The following is an 18,877-nucleotide window of genomic DNA, read 5'->3' as shown; positions in this document are numbered from 1 at the left end:
ACTTTGTAAGCACTGTGCTTCTTTAAAATAACGTCACTTGATTTAGCTAGAAACTATCTCATTCTAGGTAACCACTTCTGAGAAATCTGGTAGGAAATTACGATTTGAGGTGGTCTTACCTTGACACCATCTATATCCATAACACGAAGCGCTGACTGGCTGTCCTCAAACGTCACTAGCATTTGACCTCCACTGATCCTAGTAAAAAAAGGCAGAGGAGAGAAAACAGCACATTTCACTTCACAAGTGAATAAAAAGCCTTAAATGCAACCACAGTACAGTGATTTCTTTGGTTTTCACTGTGTTTTACTCACAATTTTTCAAGGAGGAGCAAGTGAGCTGTGAATTCCAGCTGAGCTCTTCCTCTTCCCCCACCCTCTCCTGTGTGACCCCAGCATCACGCCCTTTACCAGGTTGTCCCTGAAGCAGCAGTGCTAACACCTCAGCAGATATTGATAGGATATCTAGGCTGCTAACTACCCTCTGTACTACCTTCCTTGGCTCTGCATCCGTCTCACTTCAGAGAGCATGCAGTGTCCCCAAGGATTAGTATCCCATCAAGCTGTCAAGCAATTTAAAACAAAAACAGAAACCAAAGAATCTGCTTTTCTTGCTCCGTTCCTTCACAAGCAAGGTGGTGCTGCTGTTCCTGTGAGGCTGCTTTTGGACCCTCAACTTATATTTAGTAGTTCATGATACCTGATGGTCATCATTTTTCTCTATCAATAAGTGGGTCAAATAAAACAAAACGATTTCCTGGTCTTGTTTTCCAGTTTACCTTTCAGATCTTGTCCAGCTTTGCCTGTGTATCTCAAAAATAAAAGTCCCATAACTATGCTGGAGACCTGTACTGAATCAACCAGAATGAAACTAAACTGCTCTGCGGTGTTCTGCAGGATGAGGCATCCTCCATACTCTTCAAAAACAACCCAAAAGAAGCAAAACAACCCCCAGAAGAAATGAGAGCCAGCCAGGAAATCCGAGTGAGTGTGAAAGAGCACTGGAAGGCAGCAGACCTCCTCAAGGGAAGTGAAGCAAGGCCAGCAGAAGCAGTGCCCGTAAATGAGGCCTGAGTCTAAAGGTGATGACTCACATCAAAGCCTCTGCTTTGCGGTGCTATGCTGAATAAAGTTCTCTTCCATTCAGACAGGACTGCTGGTAGACCCTTTCTTTAACAGGCTGACGAGAGGTAAAAGATACTCAAAACATGTGTATTTAATTTCTAATGAAGAATTCAACACACAGTAAAGGAATTGCACATACTACTTTCTAATGCGAAATTAATTCTGTCGGGACAAAAAAGCAACTGCTGGTCTGTGTTTTTGAATGCTGATGATATACCATCTCAGATCCCACATTTACCTGACCAGAACAATAGTGCCATAATCCTCAAACATTTGCATGAGCTCTGTACGCAAATCCTCAGGAAAATCATTTTTCTCTTCCGGCGTTGGTGACAGCAGATTTACCACTACTGTGGCATCCAGCGGTCCCTGGAAAGATGACACTTCCTGGAAAACACTCTCACGAGCAGCTTGATTAACTTCCTGAACTTCCACTTCTACAATAGCTAACACAGGCCTACATGAAACAAAAGAAAAATGCTTATTTAAAATTAACATCACCCAATAGGAGATGCTCATAGAACATTAAAAACAATGTTAAACAGTAGGACATGCAAAAATTTGGTTGTGTGAAGGACAAGCATTATATAGTTTAAAGTCTATGTATCTGTGCTCATTTTTAACTCCACAATGACAAAGTTCATTACAAATATCTAATTAAGCCTGGTATACCTTAGAAGGAAGTGATGATTATCTTCTAAACAGAAAGAGAGGCAGAACAAATTATTTAAGGTCTGACAGCAAGAAAGCACTGCAGCTGGCAATATGGCCCAGAAGTATGGAGTCTGATGGACTGTTTCATTTTTCCTGCAGCAAAAAACCATGCCTCGAGTACAATTAATTATATTCACCAGTCCTGCACAAGCTGAGTGTAACAGTAAGGACACACTACAGACAAATTCAAGTAACAATTGTCTGTAGCACTTCTGTGTAACTCCTAGACAAAAAATATCAGGATATTTTGCTCATTCTTATGCAACTGTTTCCCAAAGCACCTGCAGAACAGGATGGCAATGCATTATTTTCTGCTAGACACGGCCACGTAAAGGTGTCTGTCGTCCAAAATCTAAGGACAGAATTCTTTATGTGTATAATGTGGGAGTAGAGTAGAGTAGAAAGGGACCTTCAACTGCCTGACCACTTCACCGCTAATCAGAAATTAAAGCTGATTATTGAGGGCATCATCCAAATGCCTCTTGAGTACTGTCAGGAATGGGGCATCAACCACCTCGGTAGGAAGCCTGTTCCAATGTTTGATGACCCTCACTGTAAAGAAATTGTCCCTTATATCTGGTCTGAACCTCCTCTGGCTCAGCTTTACACCATTCATTATTAAAAAAAAAAAAAAAGTATATAGGAAAGTTAGCTATTTCTACAAACACAGTGAATCACAATGCATTTCCATATGTCACAAAGATGTAGCTAAGCCTTTTTCTTCCAGCACAAACCTTGGGAAAACAAACCTGCTGACTGTAATTAAAAAGCACTTTTTGCGGTCAAGTTTGCTGAGATAGAAAACCAATGTACAAGAGCCGTGTTTCACAGATTGCATCCTCAGGGTCCTATATAATGAGAGCAGCAGTTCCACCGCGCTTTGCCGAGCACAGCAATGTCAAAGCCTTGACACCGAGAAATTGATTGCGAGAGGCGTGTTCTTTCACTGCTGGAGGAACACAGAACAGCCCTCGCATGCGGGAGCGCCATGAGGAGCACAGAGCTGGTTACGGTGGGTCACCGAGCACTGCTGGGAGGAACAATATCGCAGGACTTCCAGAGGGCTAGAAGGGCCATGACAAAGATTATTCTGAACACTAGGGCACTTGCAAGGTGTTTTTATTTGAGAATTTGTTTCACAGAAGAGAAGCAGTAACAAGTTTACCAAAGAGGGGTCATTCATATCCCTAAAGAGAAGCTAATGAGATACGAACCAGCCAGAGGCATTGGTCTTTGTTTTCACCTCCTTCTGCAACCTCCATTTCTAAGGGAAGACCAGAAGCTTAACACTACTACTCTGTTGCTGCAACTTATCCAACCCTTTGTGAGATTAGAGCAGAAATACAGAACCACAGATACTCTCCACCACGGTAAAAAACCCACCAAAAGAAAAGTCCAAGCAAACAGGACAGTGAACAGATAATAAGCATGTTAGAATCAGACTCCATCCCTCACTCTGAAGGTACTATTGGGTATGACACACTCCAGCCTTGGGGCACTTATTATTTGCTTAGGGCTTTACCTGTGGTCAGAGGCTTGCAGCTCCGCTCTCCCGTAGTACATCAAGGCTCCAGGGGTCCACGTGTGCCTGACTTTGGTATCTGCGTTCAGATCACTGTCTAGAAGATTGATCTCTCCAGCTGTGCAGCACAAAACAGAATTTCAAACACACTTAAAGCTGGTTTTACTAACAGTGAAGAGATATTTTATTAGGAAGCACTTTGTATACCCTAGCAGTGGGAGGTATGTTTGTTGTTGTTGTGTTTTGTGTTTTTTTTCCCCTAGTTGTTCCAGCGTATGCCATTCAAAGAAGAGCTTGTATCCCAAAAGATTTATAAGTTAGGAAATAGAAAGCAAAATACAGAAAGGACATGGAGTATAAGATAGACAGGTGATCACTAGATTAAGGCACTTGCAAAATGGTAATCTGAACGCCCCTCAGTCAATCACCTGCACAATTGGGGTCATATTAGTATTTTTCCTCCTGGCCTCTTACTGAGCATGGAAACAGACACGGTATTTGTGAAACATGCTGCATACCTGAACAGTACGCAGGCAGTGAAGAGAAAAGGAAAAAGCAACCTCATGCAAATCCAAACTAAAAATACTTTCTTTGCAATGCACTAAGGTGACAGCAAGTGCTCCAGACATTATGCTGCAGTGAGGTATTTCACTGCTGTCAATGACAATAAAAGGTTTTAGGTCACTGTTTGGGCTAATGGATAACTGTATTTCTTGCCTGAGGAATTGAAAATGAGTTAACGTGGAATATGGCATTTCTCCCTAATCACTCACATTGGGGCTGCACTTTCCTTTTAGAAAGCAAGCAGTCCTCTAGCCTACAGCTAAAAAGAAAAAGAAAAAAAAAAAAAAGCAGGGGAAAAGAATTGGAGCTGAGAGGCAGAAGAGCTTTGCCACCAGCAGAAAAGAGACCTCTGGTGACAAACTGATTAGAAAACCCTAGCAGGGCTGGGCAGAGGGGTGAACAGTCATATCCCCACATGAGCTGCCTGCAGGAGGCTTATAAGCTCCAAAGCAAGGAACCTGCCCCCACTCCATGGAGTGGGCTCTTGCAGAGCAGCTGGATGGGTCCCACACTCTGTGTGCATTCCATTAACTGAAGTCCTCCCAGGGGCTGGTCTTGCCATGCAAAATAAAGAACAAGCTTTGAAAATGCTGAAGGGTTTTCTTTCTCCTAAAATAACAACAGCCTGCACAAGAGGGATGCTCACTTATTGTTTTAACTTCATTATGTTTCTTTACACCTCTATAAATGGTTTAAGCTCCTTGTTTTACTTTATTTTTCTTTCCTTAAGTAAGTGTGAATAACTCTACATAATATCAACACGTATTCTCCATTTTGCTTTGTAGTTTTATGCTTAATTAGAAGTGCTTGTGGTATGACTTGGGTTACAGGCAGTAGCTCCCTAACATGTGAAAAAAAATCACATCTGCAGGCACAAACCAAATTACTTCTCCAGTGATAACATTTTTAATATGAAGTTGTGCAGACTTTATAAATACTTGGACACAGATGTACCTACAGACTGAAAGAGCAGTTATGAAAACTGTCCCTGGACACACAAAGAAATACGTTCTCACTTTGCTATTGTATCTTCTGAATAAGAAGTGAAAATTGTATATGGCACATCTGATGTGCTGGCCACATATGATCTCCAAGTACTTTATAAGCACTAATTAATGAAATCTCCCCCCAACTCCAGAAACTAGCAGAAATGTTCCTAGGAGTTAGCAAGGCACAAGAAGTTACAGAAAAGTGCTTACACAACTACCGAGGACAAGACAAACTATGAATCTAGCCTTTATAGCATGGGAACTTTATGTGGAGTAATAATTCTGTTGAAAAGCAACACAGTAATTTCTAGATTGCCACTGCTCGGTTGTTTTCAGTTCCTCAGCTAGCTCCTAGCACCTTTTCAGTCTGCATCGTGAAGTCTTTGTTCACACACTCAAGAACAAAGGGCTCTCTATCTCTGCAAGTTATTCCAATGAAGCTGAAATAACAGCTGCTTTAGTAAGGCCACAGCAATTTGACTAGGCCTAGGAGACACATCTGAAGACAGCTCTCAAAGCCCAGAGTTCACAAACTCCCTCTTCCTTACATGGCTTCTGGATGAAAATTGAAACAATTTTCAAATAAGGAAGGAGAAAAGACCCTACACACCTGTTTTTTCAAAAGGCAGTTTCTTTCTCCACCAAAGAACTCGGTCAGTCCAGGCTGGGGTTCTGCACTTATCACTTGTATCGTAAGCCTCAGAGCCAACGTCGTATTTATATGTTGGTCCAAAATTGATAGTCCCTTCATGGAAGTCTTTAAAAATCTATGAAAAGAAATAACATCTCTTTGATTAAGTTATAGATGAGGTAGGTGCCATTGTGACCTATCAATTTTCTTGTGAACAAACAACATCCTGACTTTTAAACAAATTACTACATTCATGTGCTATAAACAAATGTCTGAAAATGTGTCTTTCTCTTTCTCTCATGGAATTAGAGCAAGCCAACACACAGGTAGTCAAAAAAAAAATGATAACTTTAAAGCATAAGCAAATGAGACATGCTGCCTTACTTTTCCACTGGATTTTTGCTGTTGCAGTTGATCAAATTCCAGAAGCGTTTTCCAATCTTGACGTTTGAGAAAATAAAAGACTTCCTCGTATGTCAGATCAATGCGATAGTTAAAATCACCACACCAGAAGACATAGTCGTGTGAGAACACATTCCGTCCCTAGTTTACAGTTAAATAACATGGTTAATGTTATTTATGTTAAATCACATTCAAGAAAACAATTTTTAAAGTGAAATGTACAACTCAGTCTCTCTGGATTACTACATACTGAACCACATACTTACCATATTCTACGTATTAAAATTCGTCTCAGAAAGGACTAGTTACTTCACTTTTGCATCCCACTGAGATGAATTTTGTAAACAAGAGTATCAGATTCTGCCCCCTGTTTTCTGAAGGTACATCTAAACTGGGACATCAGTTTTAAATTCACAGTTTAGCTATCATGAATATACATAAAAAAAATCTGTTTGTTTTCCTAGCACATTTCACATGTATATATTTATTTATTCTAAATAAAACTCAAAATGCGCTTGCTACATGTACCAAGGCACATTCAGCAACAAAGATCTTAATTAAAAACAAACTCCAAATTTGATCTTCGGTGCACATGCCATAGTTTTGAAAATGTATTAGAATAAAATATTAATAAAAATTCACTCCAGTCCTAAGTTTAACATCCTATTTTCTATCCAGTCATTTTCTTTCAATCTATGAACCTCCTAAAACCCAGGGATTCATAAAGGAAATGTTTCAGAGCTGTAGCTGTCATAGCACTAGAGGGCACTCTTTATATGTATTATACACACGAGGTACATTTAGCTATCATAAGGGCAGAGGACATAAAACAGTTAATGAGGGATTACAAGGAAAAACTACCATAAGCACAACTTTATGACCATCTAGAACAGATATTCTATGCAGGACTTCCAAACTGTCAGTATTGTTTCTTACATAAAACACAACTAATTAATATGCTGCATGTGCCAGGTCTCTAGACCTTGCAAACCACAGGGAGTTAAAATTTTATGCTTTGCAACCTAAATGCCCTTCTCTGCTGACTACCCAGAATACACAAACTGGTCCATTCCCTCCCTGGTTTAGGGCCTCTCCCAAGGGGTCTAGAAAAGAAGACACTGTGGAGATTATAGCAACCAACATTAAGGGAGGCAAAGAAGCACATCCCATGGGGTAATTGATGGCCTGAGGAGGTAAGTGTGAAATAAAACACTAGAGTCATCGATTTGACACCATTCAAAGGAAAAAGTATTCATACAGACCAATAGTGTCTGCTTGCCACACTGTGAAATGCCAGCAGTTCCTTGACAGTGACACACTCCAGAGGACAAAATGAAGAGAATGGAACGTACCCCTGTCAGTGACCCAGAACTGATACACCAAGCAGGAGCTAAAGCACTGATGTACTGAGCTGCACGGATGGTCTGTTAGGAACCCCTACTAACTAGTGCCAGCAAGAGCTCCCAATACCAGGGTCTCTGCCTCTACCAGTCACCTAGATATCATCCACGAGGCCTTAGAGATGTCAGTTAAGCCTCACTGTCCGGAAGGATCAGCTTGAAAACTCTGCAAAGGCCAGGACTTTCCAAGCACTGCAGCACCTGTGTTTTTTGAGAGGTGTAAAACTTCTGTAAAGGGAGTGCCATATTGGGTGCTAAGACAGCATAAGACCAACATTCACAATGTAAGGATACAGCCTTTACCTCCCATGTTTTCAGCATATGTACACCGACTCTTACCATTGGGAAGCTGAGTTTCTGCGTGATTTCTTTATAGTCTTCATTCCTCTCCTTCACTTGAGTCTGCCCAGCAGTTAAGTGACTGCATATAAAGCAGAAACTGGTACTGTAGAACTGAAAACGAATGCTCACTGCCCCTTTATTTCCAGCCTTTCCTCCCATTCCTGTCTTCACAGTGTCTATCGCCACATCTCTGTATAAAAAAGGGAGGGGGAGAGAGAGAGAGAGAGGAGAGGAGAGTAAATGGCTGCAGGGACAAACATTCAATTAACTTTTACTACAACAGCACTACAACAGCAAGTTAAAGCCTGTTTACAGTACCATGTCCCTTCCCTCCATGAACTGATGGCTGAACGGAAAGCTTTCCGATGTTTGGCACAACTTTCAGACTGTGACGTTTTTTGATGATGTTCATGTACTGAAGTTTCAAATGAAGTATAATATAATAGCCTAGAAATAAAACTACTTGAAATTATATTACCCAACCCTCTTCTCAAACAATACAGCAAAACATTATTTCTGAAATTGTGGGTTGGAACTTCCGCAGGATATACATTTCAAGTTTATCTTTATCAGGATCTTAGTCACATTAACTAATTTTACCATCACATTCCCCTTCACAATTTTGACCAGATGGGAATCCACTCTCAGACAGTTAACAATTCAACTGGTGTACCTATGTGTTGAAACCCAACTTTACAGCTGGTGCCACATTTTTCAGTCAATTAAAAAGCAGCAGATCATAACCCATAATTTGCTAAATCAGATACAATAAAATCAGTGATTATTGGATACAACTGTTTATACCTAACTCCTAAGATGAGTTCTGTTTTGATGACAAATTGCTTAGGTCTTCCACGTTGCTAATTACATAGTACTTCACTGTCATGATTAGCATACACTTAGACTCTTTACTGGAGAAAGGTGACCTGCTTGGCAAAGCAGGCCACCTGCTTGTAGGATAATTTCTCTCAGATAGACAGCCTACTTGAAGAATAAACCATGCCTGTCTGATCAGATAAGCAAATGATGAGATCACAGCTGTAAATCAACCCCAGCACCACGTATACGTCCTTCCCATTGAGAAAATTTTACTTTCCAGATAGAAGTCAAGTAGCTCTAGACTAGAGTACTACTGGCTTTAAGCAAGGGGCAAGGGGAAAAACCCTAAGTCATTGCCGTCAGGCACTGATTGATGATTGAATGATGCAAGACGTGACAGGCTCTCTTTGTGCTTTCTTTGTTTTCATCTTTTTCCCCCCATCTTTTGTATCTCTTTTCCCTGTCTTTTCTACCCTCCTTTCTCTTTTTCCTCTTTATTTTCCTGTCTTTCCTGACTGCAGAAAACCACCAGAAGACACCCTCAGGGAGGCAAAAGAGGACCATGAAGATTTTCTATGAAAAGCTGGGTTTTGAGTGCTCTGGAAGAAGCAAGTGTTCAGTCTTTTCACTCTAAGGAGTTCTCCCTTCCTGCTGCCTGCCTATCCAATTGCTGACTGATATTTATCTGACTTCCATTCATGGCAAAGGTTACGTTGAGATAACCCAGTGTACGTTCAACTGCTTGTATCTCCCCAGTCCTTTCAGTGCTGTATGAACTTCTGCCATTCTCTCATTTTATTTCTCTACTCTCCAACTTCTGCCTGAATCTCTTCAATCTCTGTAAGTACAGAAGCTTTTTTTTTTTTTTGCACTTCTGATCATTTTTGTTTTCCTTTTCTGGACATGAAAGAGCTACAGAACCACACAGGTTAGGTTTGATTACACTCACGTAGTATGAAGCAATTGAAGAAATTTGAAGAAATTGAAGAAATATAACTGTGAACACAGCCATGCAAGACCATTAGGTTTACCAGGATGGCATTACCCTACCTAGCCTACAGCAAGCACTTGCTGTTGCACAAGCTCGGCACTGATCTTTTCCGTAGATATGAGATGAGTGGGAAGAGAGGGCATCTCTTGAAATTTTAATCACAAAATGCAGTGCTCCTAATGTGGAATGGAAAGCGCTGTTTAGATCACTCTAGACTTCAGGACAGATAGATGCCTTAGGACAGATCTGGCTAATTACTCATTTCCTACCAATTCTCAGTTAGTGAATAATTCTTGCCCATGGCAAAGGCATTTTATGCACAAATCCCTGTGGCTTGGTACTCTTACCTTTCCTCTTCAATAAAAATGGGAATCTTCTAGGGGCAAGAGGAGTTTGGTCAGGCTCCAGGGACATCAATGCAAGCAAGCTGAGGACAAGCATCTCTGCACCCTCCTAACTAGGCACACAGTTCTGTTTCATGTGAACTCTGGTAGAGACAAACGCTTAATGGGCTCTTGTAGCTCTCAATTCTGTAACATGTCAGTGGGCAAAACTAGCTCTCTCCCTTCACCGCCTCTTTCCACCTCTTCCATCATTCTTTTCAAGTCTGGAAGCAGACTTGTTTCTGCACAGAAGCAATAAAGAGAGGACTAGAAAGTAAAAGCTTGCTCTTCAGGCAGAAACAGGCACGTGCTTTCACCTGATGCTCAGAACACTCTTGGACTTACTGGGTCAGGTCATTCTTTTCCCAAAGAAGACAGTGAACCCTAAGTGCACACCTTGAGCATGCCCAGCCAAACATGCTACCTGGAAACAAGTCTCTCCCATGCTGGAATTTGGGTCTGTACAATTCCTGTTAAGCTGAAAAGTCACTCCTGCCCTCTTAGGCCAAATTGCAACAGCAGACATTATTGAAGATGCAAACTTCATTAATTATTTTTATTACCTGATGAAGGGGACATGAAAGGGCCGTACGAAGATGAAAAGACAAACACCAACAAGTTGTGCTGATGTCAGCTGAATGTAGCGATGAGTCCTGGAAATTGCCTTTTGAAGCTGTTCTCCCCACATCTTTTTGTTCGTTGTACTGGAACAAACAAAAAATCATTTAATGGAATCAAAAGAAACCACGTACAATCAATGAAATGAGCAGATTAACTGTACTCTAGGTTTTACAGACAACCCATTAGGCTCTACACATGCTGACTCCAGAGCTGGAAGTGCTGTAGGATGTATGTCAGAGACAGCTCATGGATCACAACCTACTCTATATGCTGGCATGCCAAGCTCAGGCTTTGCCTTTAACTCCTTGAGCAATAATTTTCACAAATACAATTAGCCACAGGGACATTTTGTTCGTTTTAGAATTTCCACACGAATGTCAGTTATGTTTAGAGTCACCAAGCACATTTTTCCAATACTAGACAGGGGTTTAAGGGCAAGTGTTAAAACAATGTCTAACATCAGAATCCTTCTCTGCCAACGCAAAGATTTAAAAGACTTAAAAACCAGCGTGTCCTACTATATGGAGGCTGAAATAGCACTTCCAGCACAGTCCCAGTGCCATTTGTTAAACATATTTCTAGCTATGATAACATGCAACAGACTTGGAAGGAAGTATTCTGTGTACCTGACCAGACGAAGCGCAACTCTGGAGGCTTTTGTTGGATGGTTCTTTTGAAGAATTTATTTATTTTTTTAACCTACCTGGCATTCACAATATTCCCTGCACTTAATTCAACCATCTCTTCAAATCCCACTGCAAATATGTCAGGAGGGCTGCTGTCATCATCTGTTGAGAAGGGGGAAAAGTCACACAAGAGTTACTATTTTGTTGTTTCTTCTAACGACTTGTTTTCTAATTTCTGTCAGAGATCATTCCTGTAGTTCTATCTTGTGTATTCCCTGCCAAGCTTATACATATTCATTGTTCCTTTAATCTAATCTCACAAACAACCCCTGCAGTTCCTCTGAATTTTTTTTCCTGCCTTTCTCCCACCAGTTGGTCTCCATCTCTCTCTCGCAGGAAGCGGTTCAGAACAGAGCATTATATTGTAGCAGTGTTAAGATGAGAAAATATTCACTGTTCTTTCTCCCTCACCCCACACGTACCAAAGACCCAACATCTCACCACCCACCATTTTTCACCCACTTTTCACCTAACTTACTTATCCTTTTCCTTTTCTTTTTTGACACTGATTCCTAAGTAACTGAACTTACTGCCCATACCCCAGTATGTCCCTTCCCTCTCAATGTATTTAGTAAATTTATCTGTGACTTTAAGGAAGCCTTCAAAGTTTCTCCTTATTTTCCTGGGTTAGGTCACTCTAGAGAACAGTCTCTGCCTTCCCTGGCCCAAACATGTGGATATTGCCACGTAAAACACCAAAGATGAAATGCTCTCATATAATAGTATGAAGCATATCTGTTGACCCGTCAGGTCTGTCCATTGCTTGATGGGTTGTGGGATGTTTTGTTTGGTTTAGATTCTGTTTGTTTAAACAGCCATACGCCCAAGATAACAGTAACTTAATTCAACATGAACACGTGAATGGTAGAAAACCATAGGAACTGAAGTCAGACCAGCCTCAGAAAATAAGACCCGAAAGAGAAGTATAATATACAACTACTCTGTACAGGTACGAGTGTCAAACTAGCAGATGCCCGCTAGCCTTGCTTATTGGCTTAACACTGGCTTAATGTAACACTGTCACGTTAACTACTTACTTCCCATTAGTAATTTTGGGCATCTGTTTGTGAACACTTAACTATTTATGCATGAACTGCATTGACATTACCACGAATGCAACCATTTGCACAGTCATACCCTAACTCTGCCTTCTTAGCTTCAGATAAAGACCAAGGAGATATTATTCTGAGGGCGCTTAAGTACATAGCTCCCACTCAAAATGAAGAACCCAGGATGGAGAAATTAAGGAATAAAAAAGACCACAGGATGAAAAATAAACAGATACACCCCATGATGGCATGAAAGAGATCTCTGAATTCTGACCTGCTGTAGGTTCAAAACAAGATCACCTGATATAGACCCACAGATTGTTCTGACTGTAAGCAGCCCTCCACACACCACTCCACTGCGGAGGGAAGGCTGGACAAGTCCAAATGGAGCTGAATACATCCCTTAGGGTTGACAGAAAATGCCATCCAAGGTGATGTCTTGACTTTCTAAGGACCAGCTGGTCAAATATGGTGTCCCAACTTGCTGTTCCTATAAATGCAAGTATTTCTTGTGCATTTTGACTTTGAAGTTGTTATATATGTTCATCTGATTCGTGTCAGTATGGAACATTTCTTCCCTTTCCTCCCAGTGTCCCAGTCTCCCCCTCATTATAGTCAAATTACCAAATCTTCAGAAATATTCCTCAAATCCATGAGCCTATTTGCTTTTGTTATTCTGAACTCTTATTTCTAACAGTTACAGCCTTTTTTGTCTTCTTTGTGGTTGATTTAGCACTGCTATAGATGTGACTGTCCCTGTGAATGGCCTGTTAGGAATGTTTTAACTACTCATGAAGTGTCAATAAGAGAGCTATTTGTGTTTGTATGTTCTTTCTTTGAAGTCTCTCATGTCTGGGGGTTTCAGAACAACTGCTAACAACTAGTGACTGTTATGGCTTCTGAATGGGACACTATGCAAGCCCCTGATATCTGGCCAGGTGGCCAGGAGATTAAGGAGAAGAAAAAAGAAGCTGAAGGACGGCTAGGAGACAAAACTTGCAGGGGACACTGTGTAAGCTTTTGACATGCTGCCAAGGAGTACAAAGGGGAAGGACAAGAAAAAAACTTGGAGAGGAAGACTACGAGCCTTCAGCATGAAAGACCCCTAGAGACCCACAGGGGGACCACCGGAGACTGATGCGCATGCTCCAGTAGGAGGGACTGGATCCCGGAAGGTAATTATAATAACCTATTTTTTTTAGAAGTAGTAATGAATATGTATTAGTCTAGGAGCATAAAAATCAGCTACTTGATGTAACCGGTGTGTGTCCTGGTGGAGCGGAGACTCCCGGTGCACCCAGCGCTGTTTGCTTACCTCTATTCCTTTAATAAATTATAAACTTTGATTATAATCCTATTTTGAAGACTGAGCCATTTATAACAAAGTCTTACCCTGAAATTCAGAAACTCCGGAGAGCTTAGGAGAATCCAGCAGCCAGTCTGTCAGCTCGCTGGTACCGAGGATGTTGCTTCGAAACTGCTTCCCTCCATTCACGTTCCAGGTCCCCATGGCAACACGAACACGCTTGAAGCTTGTGAATTCAAACTGACGCTCTGACATGGCCTTCAAAATACTCGGCGTCACTGATGGAAGAGGGGAGAGAGAAAAAGGGCATGTAAAACAAAAATGTGCTGCAAAAGGAAAGGAACGATACAGCCAGCAGTGACATGTAAGTCACTGTGAAGTAATGACATTACCCTAGCGGCAACAACGCAAAAGCTAAAGACTGACTCCAGTGACAATGGCAGTAACTCTAAGATAATTGGGGCTGATGCCATCAATTCCTCTTCTGGAAACCAGGCACCCTATCAAAGCAGTTGTATCTGTGAAAGATGGGTCACTCACTTTCAGCATGTTTTCTAGTACTTCTTTCAGCAGTGGCCTAACAAATTATTTTTTCTCCCTTAGTCTTATCAGTTTGGCCTACAGAGATTGAGCAAGCCAAAACTTACGACTGAAATCTGAGCCATAAGTAATTTAGAGTGGGGGTAAAGGTGAAGAGTAGCAGAGCCTCACACCACATCTTCAAAACTAGCACTGTCATGGCTCTCTACCCTGGTCAGAAGTCCTTAAAGTAGTTTATTTTATTTTTATTTTCTCAAAAGGATGCAATTGCTTATATCTGACAGTCAAAAACAGACACAAAGAAAACTGGAGGGTTTACACTGGCCTTACCCAGCAGTGCAGTGTGGTCCATAAGCATTTTGCCTTTGTCTGCATATTCCTCACTGAAGAAGTCACCCATAAGTAGCAGCTTGATGGCTTCCTGCTTTACTGCATCAAAAAAATTTGACTGAATGGTACGAGACACTGACCGGGCTCCATCCTTGAGTTTCCCAACCTACATCAGACCAAGAGCAACAGCGCAAGTGACAATGTAGAGTAAATCAGATGTTTTTCTTTACAGTCACTTCTGAGGAAACAGCTTTGCCATTTTTCTTTACCTTGTGCTTTCCCTCTAGGGCACGGCTGCCAGTAAACACTCGGCTCAGATTATGGCCGTTGAGAGTCCACATTGCTTTGTACGATTCCACAAAGCGCTCAACTATAGATTTAGAGTTCAATCCCAGGCTCTCTAATTGAGTAAGCAGGACCTAGATTTGGTGCAGAAAACAAAAACAAAAAACGTTTTTTAATATGTTTTTGCTTTTTATTCTCAGTTTAAATATTCCAGCCAACATCATTGGGTAACACAGAGCTGGCAAGAAAGACTTGTGTCACTGAGGCTTATGCCCCCTTTCTTGTCTTTCCTGTGGAACTGAAAACTTACACAGCATGGGGCATCATGAAAGGTCCTGTGACAAACTCACCTCCAGTGCAACGAAGGACTGTACACTGTTAGTACGATCCAGGCAGTCCAAACAATTCATTCGAAAAGTCCCTGTCTGCAGACTTCAGTAACCAAACAAAAGAGGAGAGAGGGGAGAAAAAAAAAAAAAAAAGGTATATTTTTTAAAATAACATCTAATCATGAGTTGATTGAACAAGATCATCAAGTGTTCAGCCTGATTATTCCCACCCACAATTTCACAGTGCAAGCACAGTGTATTCCATTACATATCTTGACTACGTCTGCAACACAGTGTCAGCGAATGCACGTACTGGCAATTTTCCACATTCTAAACAATGCAGATGCAGTTCAGCTAAATAATCTATTTAGCATCAAGGTTACACTTCATCTAAAGATTATACTTCAAGATGGTCACTTATGTTCACGGTCCAAACACGATGATGAACCAGGGGAGGCCAGAAGGGGTGATGCCTGGCTATGCTTAGACACAGAGGCAGGGTACACTCACCGTGGACTTACATTCTCGCCCTTTGCGAAGATGCCGAAGTCTTCCCAGTGCAACTTCAGTTGAGGCCTCAGTAAATTTTCCAGTTTTTCAGCTTTCCCACCTTTTGCAAATTGGTGGTAGTCAAAGTTTATCATGGGAGTGTCTGCTGCATGGGAAGAGGCCCATAGCAGTTTCTGTTTAAAAATTGAAAGAAGGAGAAAAAATCCTGCTCAAGCCACAGCGTAAGGATTGATGCCAGCACGCTTTTCATTGTTGGTAAACTCAGACAGCTTACCACAGTTTTAATTTTGACAAGTTCACAAGTGTGAAATACCAGACATGGAAACAGCAGTGAAAATTCCCTGTTTGTTTTCTTTCCAAAAGTAAACTGGTTTGTTAGACCCCAATTTTCCTGCAAGGGAACTCGAACTGTAGCTGCAAAGTTTGCCTCAGAACTGCTGCTGTCTGTGCCCTGGCTGGTGGCAGCCCTGCAGCAGTGGCCTACTGCCTCTGTACAAAAATAGTGGTGATCTGGGCCAACTCAGGACAAGGGCCCTGATAGGAAGGATGTCCAGAGCTTCTTAAGGTATGTGAACATAACCATGCACAGGTTTATTTTGTAACCATTCCATAAGTGCCAAGACATGAGAAAATGTGGCCCTAAATTTAGGTGGAGTGTGACTGGGGAGGAAATAAGAGAGAAATGATGTCCCAGGAAACATATTATAAAATTTTGTGGTAAACCACAAAAGTGAAAGAAGAGACATAAATAGCCTCATTATTTCATCTCCTATTTCTATGATCTCACATGCATTTCCGTAATCACCACAAATTTCATTAATGTATCTGTAATAGATACAACAATAATACATCCTGCTCTTCACGGCAAAGCCAGTGAGAATTGTTATATTAACTCTAACTATATAAGCCTTTGTCTATGCCCTTCCCATCTGCATGTTCTCATCTCAAGAGATGGATCCTTTTTCCACTTAGACCACTACGACCAAAAACCACTCTGATATTATGTTAAGAGTGTAGGTGCAGCAGTTACACCAGTGTAATTGTATCAAGTTAGCCCTTCAACCTTCCCTCCAGAAGCAAATCTAAAGGTGTTGTGTGATGTTTGGAGAGGAAAATGTAAAATATATTTCATTACACTTTACAAAAGTGAAAACACTTGGAATTTGTTTTGTTTCTGTCAACACCCCAACTCACTGCTAGAGCCACCAGCAATGCACTTGACAATGGCATTTATCCTCAGTGTAAATCATGGTGTACACTACAGCAGTGCTGTTACTGCAAACATAATTACATCTGTTATGGGTGATGCTTGTGAGAAGAACAGCATTACTGGGAACACTATTGATGTCTGGCCTGGTAACAGTTGATTTGTGTAATAGCTGAAGTTAAGCTGGGGATTTCCAATTTTTTCATTTGCTTCTGTCGCATAACCTAATGGTAGTGCAGGCATTCTGATCATGTGAACTCAGTAGCACTGTCAGTAATTGCAAGAATATTTTGATATTTGGAACCAACTCAGATAAGGCATGTTAAGATTGCAGCAACCGTTGGGAGAAGAGTAAAAAATACAAGCATACAAGGGAAGATGGAGAAACAAAGAAATAAACTAATGACAGGAAAGAAGAAAAGTTTTACTTCCTGGTGATTTCCCTATAATTTATTTATTTTTAAACTGAGCTGTTTAAAATCAAACTAAAAAATACATATGCTTTCTAATAATTCATTCATTAAATCACAAAGGTGAAGAAAAGACTAAGAGTTGGTTGGATTCAGTTGGTGCAAATCTTCACTTCCCAATGAGGTCAATCTAACCCCTTTCAGCCAATAAAGTGCTTTCTTTTTTTTTTAGAAAAAGAATAAATTTTAACAATTTAGTTAAAACAGATCTTTATTTAAAGGAAATGAATGCATGGAAGGTGTTTACTCCAGAAATGTCCTATTTCTGACTTAATTTCCATTTGTATGATACTGACCAGAACACTGTTTTTGAGAACTGAAATACTTGATAAAATATTGGTATTAAATTTACAAGCAACGTCAGGTTTGTATCCTTACAGTTATTTCAACTTATCATCTCTTACCACTAAATTCCGATGTTTTTCCAAAATAAACTATAAAAACTATTTTAAAGAGAACAAAACCAATAGGCTATAGAGGCTTAGCTGTGTCAAGCAGAAACTAAGTAAAAAGCTGAAATCAGAAGCTAGGACCTGACTTCATTTCTGTACTTTCTTCATAGGCTCACTAACTTCAGCCACTGTCTGTGGCCGTATTCCATACAGGGGGCACCTTGATTGAGTCATTTTTCAATGGGGAAGCTGGTGATTCCTACTCGCTCTTTCAGAGGAGGAGGAAATGGTCACGCAGAAAAACTGCCATTAAAATGCTCCTTGTGTCAAGTACATTGTTCCAATAGAGAGGTAAAACAATCAGTAACTATTACTTAACAAGAATCTTCATTTTGCTTAATTTCACAGAGTAAACATTTGAACTCAGAACTGTTGTATCAGTCTTTACCAATGATAAATAAATGTAACACTTACTATAGGCGTGTACTTAAAAACATCCTTCATATTATTCTTTGTAAGATATACTCCAAAGTACCTAGGTCTGACTTCTAAAGCAATTAGGCACCTAGGCCGCAGACTGCCATCAGCCTCCAGGCAGATACAGGCAGCTGTGCACTTGCACAAATCCTACTGAGTGAAAATCCCTAGCTTCAAGCACACGTTAGTTTTAAAAATCTGGCCATCCTGCACTAAAATTCAATGCAGCTTTAATTCCACAATGCCTGACATCCTGAAAAGACAACCCAGATGCTTTCAGGTATTAGTTGTGCCTAGGGACATTTAGAGGGAAGGAAAACCTCTCTCAATATACACCAGGCTGTGACTTCGTGCTGTGGCAGTTAATTCCCATCACAACCAGTACTAGAGAGCTGTTTGCCATTACAATCAGAGCTTCTTCTTAGTAAAGTAGGGTCAGGGACTGGCCCCAAAGCAGTTCAGAGAATCATCAAATCATAACGGTTGGAAAAGACCTCCAAGACCATCTGGTCCAACCATCCCCCTACCACCAATGTCACCCACTAAACCATGTCCCTAAGCACCAGGTCCAACCTCTCCTTGAACAGCCCCAGGGACGGTGACGCCACCACCTCCCTGGGCAACCTGTCCCAGTGCTAGTTCTGACAATCCCATAAGGCACCCGACTACAGCTCACTGCGTTGGTGTCTACATATGATGACAAAGCTGACCACAATTCATTTTTCCAAATGTGCACTACTTCTTAGGACATTTATGGCTTTGTTTGTTTGTTTATTAAAAAAAAAAAAAAAGTC

General features: G+C 40.9%; 1 protein-coding gene across 1 annotated transcript in view; it reads right to left on the bottom strand.

The window, feature by feature from the left end:
* SYNJ2 (synaptojanin 2) overlaps positions 1–18,877 on the bottom strand; it is a 62,574-nt gene that overhangs the window by 11,147 nt on the left and 32,550 nt on the right. The window contains exons 8-20 of the mRNA XM_082755574.1: positions 15,538–15,710; positions 15,049–15,130; positions 14,683–14,832; positions 14,414–14,579; positions 13,630–13,821; positions 11,206–11,290; positions 10,445–10,585; positions 7,686–7,878; positions 5,929–6,087; positions 5,524–5,680; positions 3,361–3,478; positions 1,363–1,581; positions 120–198 (exon numbers count right to left, since the gene is read on the bottom strand). Of these exons, the coding sequence (XP_082611700.1) occupies positions 120–198; positions 1,363–1,581; positions 3,361–3,478; positions 5,524–5,680; positions 5,929–6,087; positions 7,686–7,878; positions 10,445–10,585; positions 11,206–11,290; positions 13,630–13,821; positions 14,414–14,579; positions 14,683–14,832; positions 15,049–15,130; positions 15,538–15,710 (1,914 nt within the window). The remainder of the gene's footprint in view (positions 1–119; positions 199–1,362; positions 1,582–3,360; positions 3,479–5,523; positions 5,681–5,928; positions 6,088–7,685; positions 7,879–10,444; positions 10,586–11,205; positions 11,291–13,629; positions 13,822–14,413; positions 14,580–14,682; positions 14,833–15,048; positions 15,131–15,537; positions 15,711–18,877) is intronic.

The sequence above is a fragment of the Aythya marila genome (assembly GCF_965140915.1).
Source record: "Aythya marila genome assembly, chromosome: 3".
NCBI lineage: Eukaryota > Metazoa > Chordata > Aves > Anseriformes > Anatidae > Aythya > Aythya marila.
Note: the sequence above shows the minus strand (reverse complement) of the source record. Positions and strands in the feature narration are given on the sequence as shown.